The sequence below is a fragment of the Manis javanica genome, chromosome 2 (genome assembly GCF_040802235.1).
Source record: "Manis javanica isolate MJ-LG chromosome 2, MJ_LKY, whole genome shotgun sequence".
Taxonomy (NCBI): Eukaryota; Metazoa; Chordata; class Mammalia; order Pholidota; family Manidae; genus Manis; species Manis javanica.
In genome coordinates this window covers 35086135-35101646 of record NC_133157.1, presented here as the reverse complement: position 1 = coordinate 35101646, position 15512 = coordinate 35086135, and the positions used below count along the sequence as shown (strand labels likewise).

The following is a 15512-nucleotide window of genomic DNA, read 5'->3' as shown; positions in this document are numbered from 1 at the left end:
CTCCCCAGTCCCTTTCCCTTTGGTAACTATTATTCCATTCTTGGGATCTGTGATTCTGCTGCTGTTTTGTTCCTTCAGTTTTTTCTTGTTGTTATACTCCATATATGAGTGAAATCATTTGGTACTTGTCTTTTTCCGCCTGGCCTATTTCACTGAGCATAATGTCTTCTAGCCCCATCCATGTTGTTGCAAATGGTAGGACTTGTTTTCTTCTTATGGCTGACTAATATTCCATTGTGTATATGTACCACATCTTCTTTATCCATTCATCTACTGATGGACACTGAGGTTACTTCCATTTCTTGGCTATTGTAAATAGTGCTGCGATAAATATAGGGGTGCATATGTTTTTTTCAAAGTGGGCTCCTGCTTTCATAGGGTAAATTCCTAGGAGTAGAATTCCTGGGTCAAATGGTATTTCTATTTTGAGTTTTTTGAGGAACCTCCATACTGCTTTCCACAATGGTTGAACTAGTTTACATTGCAACCGGGAGTGTAGGAGGGTTCCCCTTACTCCACATCTTTGCCAACATTTGTCGTTGTTTGTCTTTTGGCCATCCCTTCACTTTTAATCTGTGCATGTCTGGGTTTGAGGTGAGTGTCTTGTAAGCAGCATATAGATGGGTCTTGCTTTTTTATCCATTCTATTACTCTGTGTCTTTTGATTGGTGCATTCAGTCCATTTACATTTAGGGTGGTTATCGAAAGATATGTACTTATTGCCATTGCAGGCTTTGGATTCATGGTTACCAAAGGTTCCAGGGTAGCTTCTTTAGTATCTGACTGTCTAATTTACGTCTCTTATTAAGCTATTATAAACACAGCATGATGATTCTTTATTTCTCTCCCTTCTTATTTTTCCTCTTCCATTCTTTATATGTTAGGTGTTTTATTCTGTACTCTTTTGTGTTTCCTTTGACTGCTTTTGTTGGTAGTTGATTTTATTTTTTGCCTTTAGGTAGTATTTGGTTGGTCTGCTTTCTTTGCTGTGATTTTATTTTCTCTGGTGATATCTATTTAGCCTTAGGAGTGCTTCCATCTAAAGCAGTCCTTTTAAAATATCCTGTAGAGGTGGTTTGTGGTAGGCAAATTCCCTCAACTTTTGCTTTTCTGGGAATTGTTTAATTCCTCCTTCATATTTAAATGATAATTGTGCTGGATACACTATTCTTGGTTCAAGGCCCTTCTGTTTCATTACATTAAATATATCATGCCATTCTTCTGGCCTGTAAGGTTTCTGTTGAGAGGTCTGATAATAGCCTGATGGGTTTTTCTTTGTAAGTGATCTTTTTTCTCTCTGTGGCTTCATTTAGTACTCTGTCCTTTGATCTTTGCCATTTTAATTATTATTGTCTTGGTGTTGTCCTCCTTGGGTCCCTTGTGTTGGGAGATCTGTGGGCTTCCATGGTCTGAGAGTACTTCCTCCCCCAGTTTGGGGAAGTTTTCACCAATTATTTCTTCAAAGACACTTTCTATGCCTGTCTCTCTCTTTTTTTCTGGTACCCCTATAATGCAAATATTGTTCCGTTTCTATTGGTCACACAGTTCTCTTAATATTCTTTCCTTCCTAGAGATCCTTTTATCTCTCTCTGCCTTAGCTTCTCTGTATTCCTGATTTCTATTCCATTAACAGTGTCTTGCACCTCATCAAGTCTGCTCTTAAGACCTTCTATTGATTGTTTCATTTCTGTAATCTCCCTCCTGACTTCATCCCTTACCTCTTGCGTATTTCTCTGCAGGTCCATCAGGATGGTTATGACCTTTATTTTGAATTCTTTTTCAGGAAGATTGGTTATATCTATCTCACCAGGCCCTCTCTCTGGGGTTGTCTGGGTGATGATTCTTGACTGGACCAGATTCTTCTGCCTTTTCATGGTGATAGAGGTGGATGTAGGCAGGTGGCACATATGTCGGCTGGGAGAACCAAGTCCCTTCCTGCTTGCTGGTTGCCTTGCCCTTCTCTGCTGCCTGTGTTGGTTACGCACACACCAGGAGCAGCCTCCAGATTAATTCCCTGAGCTGCTGTGGGTGGGGCAGCTCTCAGGGTAGCCCAGAGCCCTGCGGAGAGTGGCAGGTACACCAGATGTGGTCTCCTGTGAGAACGGTGTCCCTTCGCGCCTTGCCCCGGCTTCCTCTATCTGTGCAGGGCAGTGTGGGTGGCAGCCTTTGGGTCTGGCCTGGGTTGCTGCACCCTGGGAGGAGACTGGGCAGTTGCTGTGGGTGGGGCCGCTCTCCAGTTGCTCCACTGCTGTGGTGGGGCAGTGCCAGCCCCGGGGAATGAATGGCAGGCTGCTTATCACCGTTAAGCCTCTGTGCCTTTGAGACTTTCAAAAAGCACCTGCTTTTCTTTTGTCCCAGGGGAGCCTGCTGTGGGGACCTACTCACAGTCTCTGACTCGGATTTTACCTTTCTGTTTCTCTCAAATCCAGTACACCATGCAATGTGTGTCTGTGCTCCTGGGGCAGATTACTACGGCTGGTTATTTAGCAGTCCTGTGTTTCCACTCCCTCCCCACTCCGACTCCTTTCCTCCTGCCTGTGAGCTGGGGTGGGGGTAGTGTTCGGGCCCCACTGGGTCACGGCTTCGTATCTTACCCCCTTCGTGAGATGCTGAGCTCTCGCAGATATAGATGTAGTCTGGCTGTTGTACTGTATCTTCTGGTCTCTCTGTTAGGCACAGTTGTATTTGTTGTATTTTCAAAAATATATATGGTTTTGGGAGGAGATTTCCACCCCGCTACGCACATCACCATCTTGAGCCTCCTCAGATTGGCTGGATTCAGTTTTTGTACTTAGGTATTCAATTCATTTTGAGTTTATTTTTGTGTATGGTGTAAGACAGTGGTCCAGGTTCATTCTTTTATAGCTGTCCAGGTTTCCTAACACCCATTTATTGAAGAGATGGTCTTTTCCCCATTGTATATTCTTGCTTCTTTTTTTCATATATTAATTGACCATACAGGTGTGGGTTTATTTCTGGGCTGTCTATTCTGTTCCATTGGTCTATGTTATCTATTCCTCTGCCAGTACCATACTGTTTTGATTACTGTAGTTTGCTGTATAGTTTGAAATCGAGTGTGATACCCCCAGCCTTGTTTTTCTTTCTCAAGATTGCCTTGGTTATGTGGGGTCTTTTGTGGTTCCATACAAATTTTAGGATTATTTGCTCTAGTTTCATGAAATATGCCATTAGTATTTTGATAGGGATTGCATTGAATATGTATGCAAATGGCTTTGTGCAGGATGGCCATTTTAACAGTATTAATTCTTCCTATCCAAGAGCATAGATTAGCTTTCCATTTATTTGTGTCTTCTTCAGTTTCTTTCATCAATGTCTTATAGTCTTCAGTATACAGATCTTTTCCCCTTTTGGTTAAATTTATTCCTAGGTACTTTATTCCTTTTGATGTAATTCTAAGTTAGATTGATTTCTTAATTTATCTTTCTGTTCATTATTTGTATGTAGAAACACAACATATTTCTGTATACTGATTTTGTATCCTGTGACTTTACTGAATTCATTTATTAATTCTAATACTTTTTGGTGGAGTATTTGGGATTTTCTATATATAGTATCATGCCATCTGTAAACAGTAACAATTTTACTTCTTCCAATTTGGATGCCTTTTATTTATTTTTCTTGTCTGATTTCCGTGGCTAGGACTTCCAGTATTATGTTGAACAGAAGTGGTGACAGTGGGGACCCTTGCTTTGTTCCTCATCTTAGAGGAAAAACTTTCAGCTTTTCACCACTTAGTTGATGTTAGCTGTGGGTTTGTCTTATATACGGCCTTTATTATGTTGAGATATGTTCTCTTTATACCCATTTTGTTGAGGTTTTATCATGAATGGATGCTCAATTTTGTCAAATGCTTCTTCAGCATCTATTGAAATGACCAAATGATAGTTTAAGGACTAGTTGCAGTGTGGAAACTGAAACCATATTAATAACTTTCTCATACTATGTTACATTAAAATCCATTGGCCTGTGTTGCACTTTGGTTGGATCTTTTACTCAAGGATAATTTTGTAACATCATGCACTGGTCATCTGCAAAATATTAGTTCACTGAGCTTTGCAGGTCTTCCAAATGGTGACACATTTCATTATCCTTTATTTAAAAAATCACATTCCTTAATATCATGATTGGTTTCAACAGAAAAGTCTAAGTTTTAAGTTTTGTGAAGCTGTAAAGCTCATGGTGGCAAATACAAGCTTTCAAAATTCCAGATACAGGCTTTTAAAAATTGAAAGCTCAAATTTTTTCATTAGTATCACAAATACTATCAGAATTTTCCCTGAAGTAACAGACTCACATTATTCCTTTTTTGAGAAAACATCCACCAGATGCCCAAGTCTGATAACCATGTTTGTCAGTTGTTCGTTCACCTATACACAGTGTTCCATGAAAAGAGCAGCTAGTTCAGTTCAGCTCACAACTGAAAGAATTGTCTAAGTACTTTCCTTGAGACACCATTGTACTTTGGTATGCAGAAGTACTCTCTGTTCATCACATAGAATACTGAAAAGACGTCCTCAAAGTTTAAGATTTAATAAAATCAGAATTTTTTTTGCCACTTCATCAAGAATATTCTTGAGTGAAGCTAGCATGTATTTCTTAAGTTGCTAGTGCATGATGGTGAAGAATATGACTCAGTACAGTTTGGGTCACTGACTTGACTTGCACTAAGGCAGTTTTACCCACCAATGCTTTTGCACTGTCAGTGCAAATACTGGTGTGGAAAAAGAGTGTCTGAACTAAGTTGGGCCTGTTAGCTCATGTGCATCGGAAAACCAATTACCAAGGAGCCACTTCTGCAGAAACAAAGTTTTATTGTCATGTGGCTGAACAAGGTGACAAGAGGCAGGATAAAATCTGTCTCCCCAACCTCAGATGGGGTACACAATTATACAGGAGGCTTATGCATATTTAGCAGGGACTGGTGAAATGAATAGAGTTGGGAAGGACTATTCTGCTCCTGCTTACCATGTTAACATGTTACATACGTGTTCAAAAATGGTGGCTAAGCCTGTCCTACAGGCAGATATTTTAATATGGTCATGAAGAAGAGGTAACTTTAGGTCATCTGGAACTATTTTTGTGCAAGCTTAGGTGAGTGTCAATGGGCTCAGTGAGCTTGGACTGGTCTGCTCTGAGTGAAGCAGGCTCCAAAGTCCTGCAAAGCAACCTCTGACATCTTAGAAGGGACAGCACAGAAAGAGGTAATGAACTTTAACAATGAGGAGAGTAATTAGAAGGGAGTGACTTTTGGCTTTTTAATTAAAAGGCTGTGATTTCATTAGTATTATAATAAAAATAATCTTGACCTTATGATCCCCTGAAAGGATCTTGAGAACCCCTAGCAGCCTAAGGACCAATTTTAAGAACTACTGGTCTAATGGGTATTCCACCCTCTCCCTAGAAGGCTTCCCAGGGCAGCACTACTGAGAGACATGTGATTGGTCTCTGTTCTGAGGACATGGCAAGGTAGTGGTAGCAGGAGTAAGCTGCTGTCCTGGGTTCAGAGCTGCAGGAATTCAGTATGGACCACCACCTGTTGGGGAGGTTATAGAAGGAATTTGATTTCTAAGGTCTTCCTTGACTCATGGTGCTAGGACATTGAATCTGGGCTGGGGGACATAGTGGTTATGTACTGAAGTTGCCAGTTCATTGTGTCAGAGGTGGTAATACATTTGTTTTCCAGTGCTTAGTATAGGCATGGCTTTGCAAATATTGAATGAATTAATCACAGGTAACAGGAGTGATGGTAGGAAGTTGGCACCTTCCCTAATGGGCTGCCCTGGGGAGGATGAAGCAATTCTGTCTACTTTAAACTTACTCTGTGGGGTGGAAAGTAGATGTCATGGCTTCAAGGAGGTGAAAGGTGCCCAGAGTAGCAGCGAATGGGTGGTAGTATGTTCTGCTTGGAGGGTGAAACAAGGAAATAACATACTGGGCCACAGGGTTAAAGAATCATGCATGAACACTGGCAGACCTGAGCACATGAAGTGTGGGTGAATGTGGAAGGAAGTGGGAACACAGCACCCATCCCACTCACTGCACAACCAGATTAGCAGGGCATCTGCCTGGCCACTAGGGGCACTCTGCCCCCTAACTACAGTCTCACATGGGGTCAAGCTTTTTCAGTGCCAGTGCTGTTTTAGGCAGGAGCAGTGACAAGGTGCTCCCACCCAGTCACCAGTAGAATCTAACCAAGGCAGCCTCCCATTGGAATTTTGGGTTCAGCTTCCTCAACCAAATCAGTGGCCACAGTTCTCTTAGGTTCAGGCACTTGTAGTTTATTACTTCTAGCAAAACTGTTTTTGAAGATTTGAGTTTGGCCAGGGATTAGATTTGATCACTTACTCTGAGCAGTGAAGAACAGGTTATCCCTGGTAGCCACAAAGAGGTGGTGGCTGCTGTCCCAGCAACAGAAAAATGACACTTGGGGAGGTGTAGGTGGAACATCAGGAGTATGACAGCATTCCAGTTTTAGGGATCTACGGTGGGAGGACAGAGGGGCCTCAGGGCAGACTAGTAGTCAGCCCCCTTTGCCAGTTCTCAGCCAGGTGAAGCTGCTGACAACTCTGTCCCCTTCTCTCAGCGCTGCCCCAGGGAAGTCTCCCATCTCCTTAAGAAGCCAGGCAGAAGCTGGAGGCAGAATCAACTTTATTGAAGCTTGACCTGGTTGGGGCTTACAACCCCGTGGCTCCCTGCCCGCTCCCCCACCAGACAGGTGGGGGTTGGGGGTAGATAGTATCAAAAACGTTGTAGAGCTGAGGCTGTGGGACTGGCTGGAAGCTGCTGGCAGGGTGGAGTGGGCTGGGGCCCTGGCAGGTTCAAACTGAGGTACAGTAGCGTTAATAATACTCTTAGAGCGTTATACTCTAGGGAGAGGCAGGCACTTGGGGGCCCCTAGGGCATGAAGGCACTTGGAGTCGGTCAGGGAGGGGCAGGAGATGTGCGGGCAGGACCGGGCAGGCCAGGCCCGTTTGGCAGGCACTTCACTTCGGAGAGTCAGGGGTTGGGCGGGGCTTTGGTAGAGGCTCAGTCCCCGCTGGGTCTGTGCCAGAAGCACTGCCCTAGGGCTCGTCTCGGAGCTCTGAAGGCAGGAACTTGTACTGCTGCTGCCGGATCTGGGCCAGCTTCTTTCGGGCCTCTTCCAGCTCCCGCTCCTTCCGAAGCATCTCTTCCTGTGCGGCGATGATCTGAGGAGGGGAGATCAGGCCTCAGCCTGGTGCTTCTGTGCACTGGCGTTTTTAGGGTAGGTGGGGCTGGCACAGGCTACCTGACTGCCCTACTGGTGTGTCCCTCAGAGCGCCAGAGCTCACCTGGGCAATGCCCCCAACCATCTTCTCCTTTACCACGACCGTTTCGTTCTCTTGGTCTTCAAAGGCGGCAGCCTTCTGTGCAGCCTTCACCAGGTTATCCGAGGCTCGCTTCACTGCATTGCCCGCAGCCTGGGCAGAGGGAAGGTACAGCAGGAAGTTGGGAACTCAGGTGGGGTCCCGCGTGAGATAATCCTCAACTCTCTCACAGAGGGTGACAGTTTAAAGCAGTGTAGCCCAAAGTACGATGGGATGGGTCAGGGTTCCTCACCTGAAGCCGCTTCATTGCCTCAGAGTCCTGGTCAGCCTTGACCTTGCAGGCCACAAGGAGCTGGGCCGTGGAGGCTGCTACCTGCTTGGCTGATGAGATGAGCTTCTCCTGGCTGGCATGGCCTTGTACGGCTGCGTTGGCAGCCTCACACAGGTTGTTGGTGGCTGCAGCCACCATCCGGGCCTGAGGTGGAGGAAGGTTCGATTAAAATATGCCTTTTGCCATAGTCCTTTCCCTCTACAGCCTTTTCCCACTTTTCCGGCTCAGAGGGACCTAGTAAGTGTTGTATACTCACAGCTGAGATAAGGCCCTGGGACCACTGCCCATCATCCAGTGCATTGGCTGGAATGGCGCCCACCTGTGGAGGAGGGCAGAGGGCCTGCTCAGACCTGTCTTCTTCCTACCCACAGCCTCCATGTACAGTGTGGGTGTGGACAACAAAGCTGTGCTGTCCCTGTACTTCTGGGCATTTAAGTACTTACCTTCCCTTGGGCCACCAATTCCCTCTGGGCAGCAGATGCAGCCTTTACCAAGGCACTGGTGGCTGCTGCAATGGACTTGGCAGCTTCCAGTATCTGCTCCTCAAAGTTGAGGGACTCGTCTGCCTCCTGCAATGAAGAGACCAAGGTTGCAGAGAGAGGTGCCCAGAAAGGGGGCTGAAGGCGGGGACCTGCTACCATTAGGAGGGTAAAGAGGGAGGAAGCAGGACTGACCTTGGGTTTAGCCCGGGGCTTCAGCTGCTCCAGCTTTTTGGCTGCGGCCTCAATGGCAGCTGCAGCTCCCAGGAGCTCATTCTCAGCAATGACGGTGGGGTCCTCTGGGTCCACCCATTCTGTTCCTGGTGGGATGAGGTGGGAAGGAAAGGGCTAAGGCAGAGCACTGAGGAGATGAGATCAGGAGCATGGCAGCATGGTTAGGACCACCAGGCCGCTGGCCCTGGGGGAATGATGGACAGGGGCTAGCTCAGTGCAGTCCAGTCAGGAAGTGGATGGAGCTCTCCCCTTACAAAGGTTTCCCTTCCTTCCCTGCCACCTCACCCTTCATGGCCTCAGCGGCCTGGATGAGCTCAGTGACTGAACCAGCCACACGCTTTGAGTGTCCCGTCAGTTGCTGCTTCAATTCTGGACTTGGCTTCTGAAGGGTCTGGGGAAAAGGGGGGCATGGAGCAGAGAGCATCAGACCTTATATTCCCTGACCCAAGAAACAGGACAGAACACACCCCTGGGTCCCCTCCCGAGCCCACTCTACCCCACCACCCTCAACACTCAACACTGCACCACCCTCCAAGTGCACTCAGGCCTCATGTGGCACACATGTGAGGACAGTGGGCTGTACGTCACTCACCGGCTGACAAGAAGCATGGAGAATGGTGGAAGGAGAATAAAGACATGATGAAGGTAGAGAAGAGGGAGTCAGGTGGGAAGAGAGGAGATAAAAAGATGAAGAGAAGAGGTGAGTAGAAGAACCAAAGATGCTGAGAATGGCGGGGCCCCAGTGGAAGGGAGGCTTGGAAACAAGAATACATTTGGGAAATAGATGGCGGGGTGGGAGACCTGAACGAAGTATTTGTGAGCTGGCTTTGACGCATGCGGAAAGAGGACCATGTATCTAGGGATGCTGGTGTGAGCAGCAGACAACTCCGGTCTTACCAGTAGCACATGGTCCAGCAGTTCCAGGTAGCCATTGGCACATTCGCGGCCATAGTGCAGTGCTCGGAGCCGCACATCAGGGGCCACCTCTGGGTGGTAGGCTGCTTCCTATCCCACAGAGTACTGTTAGTGTTAGGATCCCAAAGAGCTCAGGCCCCGCAAGCCCCTGCACTTTCTCCCCTACCCTGTTCTGCCTAAAGCTGCCTCACTGCCTCAAACCTCTGCCTCACAACTGGGATTTCTACCTTGCAAGCCCGGAGCATATCTGCAATAGCACGGCGACTCAGATTAGCTGTGGCGATGACGTCCTCCTGGCGACAGGAGTTTCCAGCAGCGACAGCCTTGGCTGTTGCCATGGTGATGCCCTTGGTCATTCGAATGAAATCTTCTGGGGTAGAGGTCTTGGCAGGTGGCTCTGGAGAACAGAAGACCTGTTGGGGTAGAAGAAGAAGAAAAGTTTTACAGTGGGTGAGACTGTAAGCCAATGTAGCTCTCACAGGATTTGGCTCATTCATCCACGTGTTCACCAACAAGCATTCAGTGAGTGCTTATTGTGGTCAAGTCCTTGGGGGAAGTTCCCACATTCACAGCTCATAAAAGGCAGCTGGTTATCATTTCTGACTGAAGTGGTAGGGAGAGTACACTTGAAATTAAGGAAGTACCTTTGAGCTGGGTTTTCATTCCTAAACTACAGAGAAGCCTTGAGGAGTGAGTGGCAGAGGTGGGTCCTAAGAGATACAGCTAATAGGAGGGCATTTTAGGTAAATGGTAGGGCATGAATAACCAGAATGTCAAGTGGGAGAATATCAAGAAATGTTCTAGAATATAGATATGGTGAAGAAAAGACTGTTGGGGCTTTGAATATCAGGCCAAGAAACTTAGAATTTTATAGAATAGGTAAAAGTTATAAACATATTTTGATGTATGTGCTCATCCAAAGTTATGAAACATCAGCTAGGTGGTAGATCCCGTGGGAGGTGCTAGGGATGCAGAGCAGAAAGGTAGACAAAGTCCTTGTTCTCATGAGCTTACATTCTAGTTTGGGTACAGACAAATAAGTAAACAAGTAGAAAAATTAGACTGCGATCTGGGCTGTGAAGGAAATAAAGAGCGTGCTGTGATGAGAAATAAAAACAAGGTCCTTTTTCAGACAGGTGGTCAGGGAAAGCTTCTCTGGGTAGACCACCAAAGCCTGAAGGATTGGAGGGAGCCAAAGGTTAAAAAAGCTGGAGCAAAATAAGTGCAAGGGCCAGCAGCAGGCAAGGACTGATGGTGTGGGGTGGGATGGGGCAGAGAGAAAAAGCAGGCTAAGATGACACGGGAAGCTGGCAGAGACCATGGGGTCTGGAAGGTGATGGTGAAGACTGGAGGTTTTACCACAGATGCCAGGGCAGTCACAAAAAGGTTTTAAGCAGAGAAGTGGCATAGTCTAATTTATGTTTTTAAAGATTATTCTGGCTACTGTGTAGAGTGGACTGGAGGGAGTGAATGTGGAAGAAGAAGGGAGATCACTTAGAGCCTGTTGCATATATATAGCTGAGGACTGATGATGGTTTGGATGAGGTCATGGTGGCAAAGAACATGAGATCTAGCTGGCCAGATCACTAACAAGGCTTGCTGATGGGCTTAGATGTGGGGAATGAGAGAAAGATGATAAACCTGAGTTTCTGGCTTTAGAAACTAAGTCACTAAAAGATGCCATTTCCTGAGATGGGAAAGATACGGGAATAATCAGGTTTGGGAGACAGAAAGTTAGAGTTTCAGTTTGGACATCTCTGAGGAGAGGTGAAAACAGAGTATCAGAAAGGTGAATTTAGGAATTCGAAAGAGGTGACAGATTAAGGCAGGGAGACCAGGCAGAAAGCTAGCACAGCTGAGTCACAGTGAGGGGCAAAGGGAGAGGATGAGGAGGGCAGTTGGAAGGACCTAGCCACAGCCAGGATGTGGTTTCCATCATGAATGGGAATGAGCTTATCAGGAAGAACAGCTGGTGGGAGGCACTGTACCTCCGTGGCAATGCCAGACAGGCAGTGGAAAATAACTAGACTCAGAATTGGAAGTCAAATTGTTAGAGACCAGTAACAGAAGTATTTCAACTTGCTGAAGAGAAGGACAGAGGAAAGGCAATTTGTACCACTCTGTGAAGGCCCTTACATTTACGAGGTTGAAGGTGATTCAGTGAGAACTACAGAAAAGATGTTGAGAAGTGAGAGAAAAGCCAGGGTCAGGAAGGCCAAAGGAAGAAAGAATTTCAAAGAGAGTCTTGTTCGGAAGGGTCAAATGACTTGGAAATGTTTGAAAAAGATGAAAGCCAAGAAGCGGCCACTGACTGTGGTGACTGAAAGGCCACTGATGACCGCAGGAGAGGGTGACAGAAAGTAGATGCCAAATTCTAAGCAGTAAACCAGTGAGGAGGGGAGGGACACCAGTGTAGCTCACCTGAGAAGTCTGGCAATGAGCAAGAAGAATGGGTGTGACTGTGCCATTTCTGTGAATCTATCTGAGGTACAGGTTCACCACCTCTCATGAGCTCTGTGACCAAGTTCCCGATGCCAACTCGTGCTTACCGCAAGTTCCTGCCGTATATGTTCTGTGGTTGCCTCCAGGGCCCGTGTGCCTTTGGTGGCCTCGTCTTCCACAGCTTTCACAGTCTTGAGCAATGATGTCACATTGGTCACCATCACCTGGGAACATCAGAGGAGTTAGGGAGGGGATCACTTTAAGGGACAGGAGGAAAGGCACTGGGGTCTGCTCCCTCTCCTGATGTTCTCATTTCCTCCAACCTTGGCAGAGTTCTTGAGCTGCCACACAGCAGGGTCATCCCCAACTTTGCCAGCTGCAGCCTTTGTTGCACTGATGAGGTCTCCCAAGGCCTTGGCCACATCTTTCACTGCATTGATCAGCACCACCTGTGTGGGAGAGCAGAGGCTCTGATCTGTGGGAGGAAAAGGGGGAACCAGAAGTTCTGGCCAGAACTAGGAGTGCCAGGTGGATACCTGGGTCTCAGGGTCTTCGGCTCCCAGGCTGGCTGCCCCTAGCTTGACCACGTCAGCGAGGCGGGTGATGGTTGCCACAGAGGACTGGGCAGCATGGGCCAGCTTCTCCTGGCTCCCAGCTGCATTCTGCACCAGGACCTTGGTGTCCTCCACCAGCACCTTTGCAGTCTTCAGAATGCCCTCCCTGGGGGTGCCCAGTCTGGTTAGCTCCCCACAGGCTTCCCCCAACTCCTCCGGACTCTGCTTTTTTGGTCCCAGCCCACCCTGCCTCTGTGAGGCCCATTCCCTCCTCACCGGTGGTCAGCGAAAGTGTCAGCACCCTCGCGATTGAGCGTGCCGGCAGTAGCGAACATGATGGTGGTGTCAAGGTCAGCAATGATGCCAGACACGGCACTGGCTGCTGTGATGCAGGCCTGCGTGCCACGATTCCCTGCCTGCAGTGCAGCCAGCACGTGGGAGACCTGGGGGAGGAGGGTCACCTGGTGACTATGGTAGGTGCCTCGTGAAAAGGAGAGGCCCCCGCTGCCTGGGAGGAGGGACAGAGGACAGGGCTGGGAAGGTAGGAGGAGGTGGGGAAAGGCTGCAGGGCTGGAGGGGGCCAGTGCCCCAGTCCGCAGGGATAAATAAGCACAGTCACCTTCTCAGATACTCTCCGGGCACACTCGAGGAGCTCCTTCTTGGTGTAGGCATCGCTGGGGCTGCACTGCAGAGCACCTGCTTTGGTGACCAGAGCAGCACAGCCGTGGCCCAGCTCCTGTACCCGGTGCTTGATGTGGGCGCCTATCTGTGAGCAAGTGGAAGAGGGAGATGGGTTTCACAAGAGGCACTCAGAGTTCCGCCACTACGCTTGGAGGAGTCATTAAGGACCTAAAAAAACATGTACCACAGACTAGAGGGGTTGTGAGAAAAATGCCCAGTGGGTAGACTTTCCTGTTCTCTTCTTCAGGCAGGAGGTCAAGGTCACCTCCTACACTTGGAAAATAGTAGCACATAGGCATCAACTGGTGATGATTCTGTTCAGCATAGTGAGGGAGGCGGGCAGCACTCTATGCTGGGGCATGGGAACCAGAAGGCCACAGAGTACCACTTGGCCTATATGTAGTAGTACAGGGGTTTGGGATTAATAAGCCCAAGATCCAGTATTTGCTTTCTTGGAAAGCCAGGAGCTTAGGGAAGGTGAACTTCATGGGTCTGTGACTAGGAGAAAGTAAGAAGGGAATACAGACTTGTAGGATAGCAGACAAGCAGCCACAGGCCTGGTGGAGGACAGGTGGCAGAGCCGACAGTGACAGACGGGAAATCCTGGGCTGTCTCCTTCAGCCCTGTGACTGGAGGCTTTGATCCCGTCTCCACAGAGTCCTGAGCACTCTTCAGTGGAGTGGCCCTGAGGGTGTTTCCCTTCCCATGAGAGACTAGACCGATGAGGGTGGGGCAGCCCAGAGGTTGACACCGTGGGGACAAGAGACAGAGCATGGATTATCTGCGAGGGGCGGAGGGGAGACCACAGCTGCCTCTGAGCTTACCTCTTCATTCTCAGCAGCCACAGCTGCAGGCTTGGCCTGCAAGGCCAGACGGCCATACTCACTGGTCAGCTGGTTAGCGAGAGGGCCCAGCTCCTCAGGGCTGGTGTTTGACTTGGTTACCTGGTGACAATGGAAGAAGTAAAGTTATATCCAAACTCAGCACTCCAAGGGCAGTCCTGTTACACTTTCCCAAACTCACCATCTCCTGAACGGTGACAGCAATGGCCTTGGCTGTCCGCACCATAGTTGTCTGGTAATCCACAAAAGAACCTTCTGGCTCACCCATTGGCCCTTCGTCTAACTAAGGGGAGAAGATGGGAGCATGGAAAGAGCGTCAAGGTCTGACACTGTGCTCAGGGACCCCAGCCTAGGGTGGCATCTGTCCACAGGCACCCCCCAACTCTGACCTGGTTGATGGCCTGGGTGATGGAGTCCACCATGCCACCAACAACCCCGGCAGCACTGGCTGCCTCATTGAGGGTTGTCGTTAGGTCCTCTACAGCCTCTGTCATCATTTGCATGGCCTCCTCCAGGGCTTCCTGGGTGTGAGCTGCTTGCTGTGGGGCAAGAGTGAGTGAGTGGAGGAGGTCCTATCATTCTGGCTTCTCCAACCCTCTTACGAGTAGCAGCCCCTCAGCTGTGCCCTCATGCCTTGGGGTTACCACCAGCCTCCTTGGCTGTGTACAGCAATTGCAGGGCTGACTCTGCCAAGGTTTTTGTCTGGTCCAGGAGCGCCATCTGCTGAGGGTGGCTCAGGGTCTTAGAGGCAGCACCCACTGCAGCCAGGGTGAGTGGCTCAAAGTACTGGGCCATCTGGGATACCTAAGGCAGGGGGTTGGAATGGGGGTCAGATGGGCCAGGTGCTCTTGTGCACCCTACCCTGGGACCCCACCCTCCCCACTTATTTCTCCAGTGACCTTATGTCCCAGTTGGGAGGCTTCAGCTCGGGCAGCACTGGCCAGTGGCTCAATGAGATGAGAGATCTCTTGCACTGCGGTGAGCATCTGAGTATGCAAAGCCTGGGGAGGAAGTGCATTTTAGCCCTGACTGTGAACTGGAATAGCACCTTTGCCTACACAGACCCCGCTCTAAGCTTCCACGTGGACCTAACAAGCCCCCTTGGCATGTTCCATACTCCCGATTCTGTGAAGCTCCCTCCCAGATCCTCCATCTTCCTCAGTTTGCCATCTCTTTTCTCAAACTCAAACTTCCACATAACCTTCCTCCCCCTTACCTCTTGAGAGATTCCCTCACGGGGAGCAAGTTGCTGGCTGACTGCAGCAAGGGAGGCCTGGTCTAGGTCCCGCAGACAGCTGTTCAGAGCTGCAATGGCTGCCTCACACTCCAGCTGCCCAGGAGCCTTATCCCTGCAGACACATCACAGGCTCCAACACAAGAACATCACTTTAAAACAAGGCCAGCCCATCTTTCCTCATACCCCCCAAATCTTGGACAGCAGCCATCCTCCAACACTATTTCATTTAATTATGCCTTAGAGCCCAGTCCGTGTCCCCCAGTCATACCGGTTCTCCACCCCCTCAATACCTCATGCTTGTAATAAGCTTCTTGATGGAATCTGAGACAGTCCGTGAGTGGCCAGCCAGCACTGACCAGCGTGGGGGGTCCCGGGGATTGACAGCCAGGGCCCGTGCGGTCTGGATTAGTCCTCCAGCACTCTCCAACATTGTCTTGGCAGAGATAACAATGGGCTCCATGGTAGCCCGGCCCTGGGAGAGGGGAGGCAG

At 48.8% G+C, this 15512-nt stretch overlaps 2 protein-coding genes across 3 annotated transcripts in view; one reads left to right on the top strand and one right to left on the bottom strand.

Annotated features, from left to right (window-relative positions):
• The window catches only part of CREB3 (cAMP responsive element binding protein 3), a 49402-nt gene that overhangs the window by 7856 nt on the left and 26034 nt on the right, over window positions 1-15512 (top strand). The gene's annotated exons all lie outside the window — the stretch shown is intronic.
• Window positions 6653-15512, bottom strand: part of TLN1 (talin 1) — a 30735-nt gene continuing 21875 nt past the window's right edge. For both annotated transcript variants that reach the window (XM_017676000.3, XM_017676143.3), the window contains 21 exons: window positions 15313-15494; window positions 15002-15134; window positions 14685-14786; window positions 14419-14589; window positions 14175-14324; window positions 13967-14068; window positions 13768-13887; window positions 12882-13028; window positions 12539-12705; window positions 12245-12428; window positions 12032-12157; window positions 11816-11932; window positions 9494-9679; window positions 9249-9356; window positions 8637-8742; window positions 8313-8437; window positions 8082-8207; window positions 7895-7957; window positions 7600-7782; window positions 7332-7460; window positions 6653-7208 (listed from right to left, as the gene is read on the bottom strand). In XM_017676000.3, coding sequence (XP_017531489.2) covers window positions 7083-7208; window positions 7332-7460; window positions 7600-7782; window positions 7895-7957; window positions 8082-8207; window positions 8313-8437; window positions 8637-8742; window positions 9249-9356; window positions 9494-9679; window positions 11816-11932; window positions 12032-12157; window positions 12245-12428; window positions 12539-12705; window positions 12882-13028; window positions 13768-13887; window positions 13967-14068; window positions 14175-14324; window positions 14419-14589; window positions 14685-14786; window positions 15002-15134; window positions 15313-15494 — 2853 coding nt within the window. In that variant the 3' untranslated portion in view covers window positions 6653-7082. The remainder of the gene's footprint in view (window positions 7209-7331; window positions 7461-7599; window positions 7783-7894; window positions 7958-8081; window positions 8208-8312; window positions 8438-8636; window positions 8743-9248; window positions 9357-9493; window positions 9680-11815; window positions 11933-12031; window positions 12158-12244; window positions 12429-12538; window positions 12706-12881; window positions 13029-13767; window positions 13888-13966; window positions 14069-14174; window positions 14325-14418; window positions 14590-14684; window positions 14787-15001; window positions 15135-15312; window positions 15495-15512) is intronic.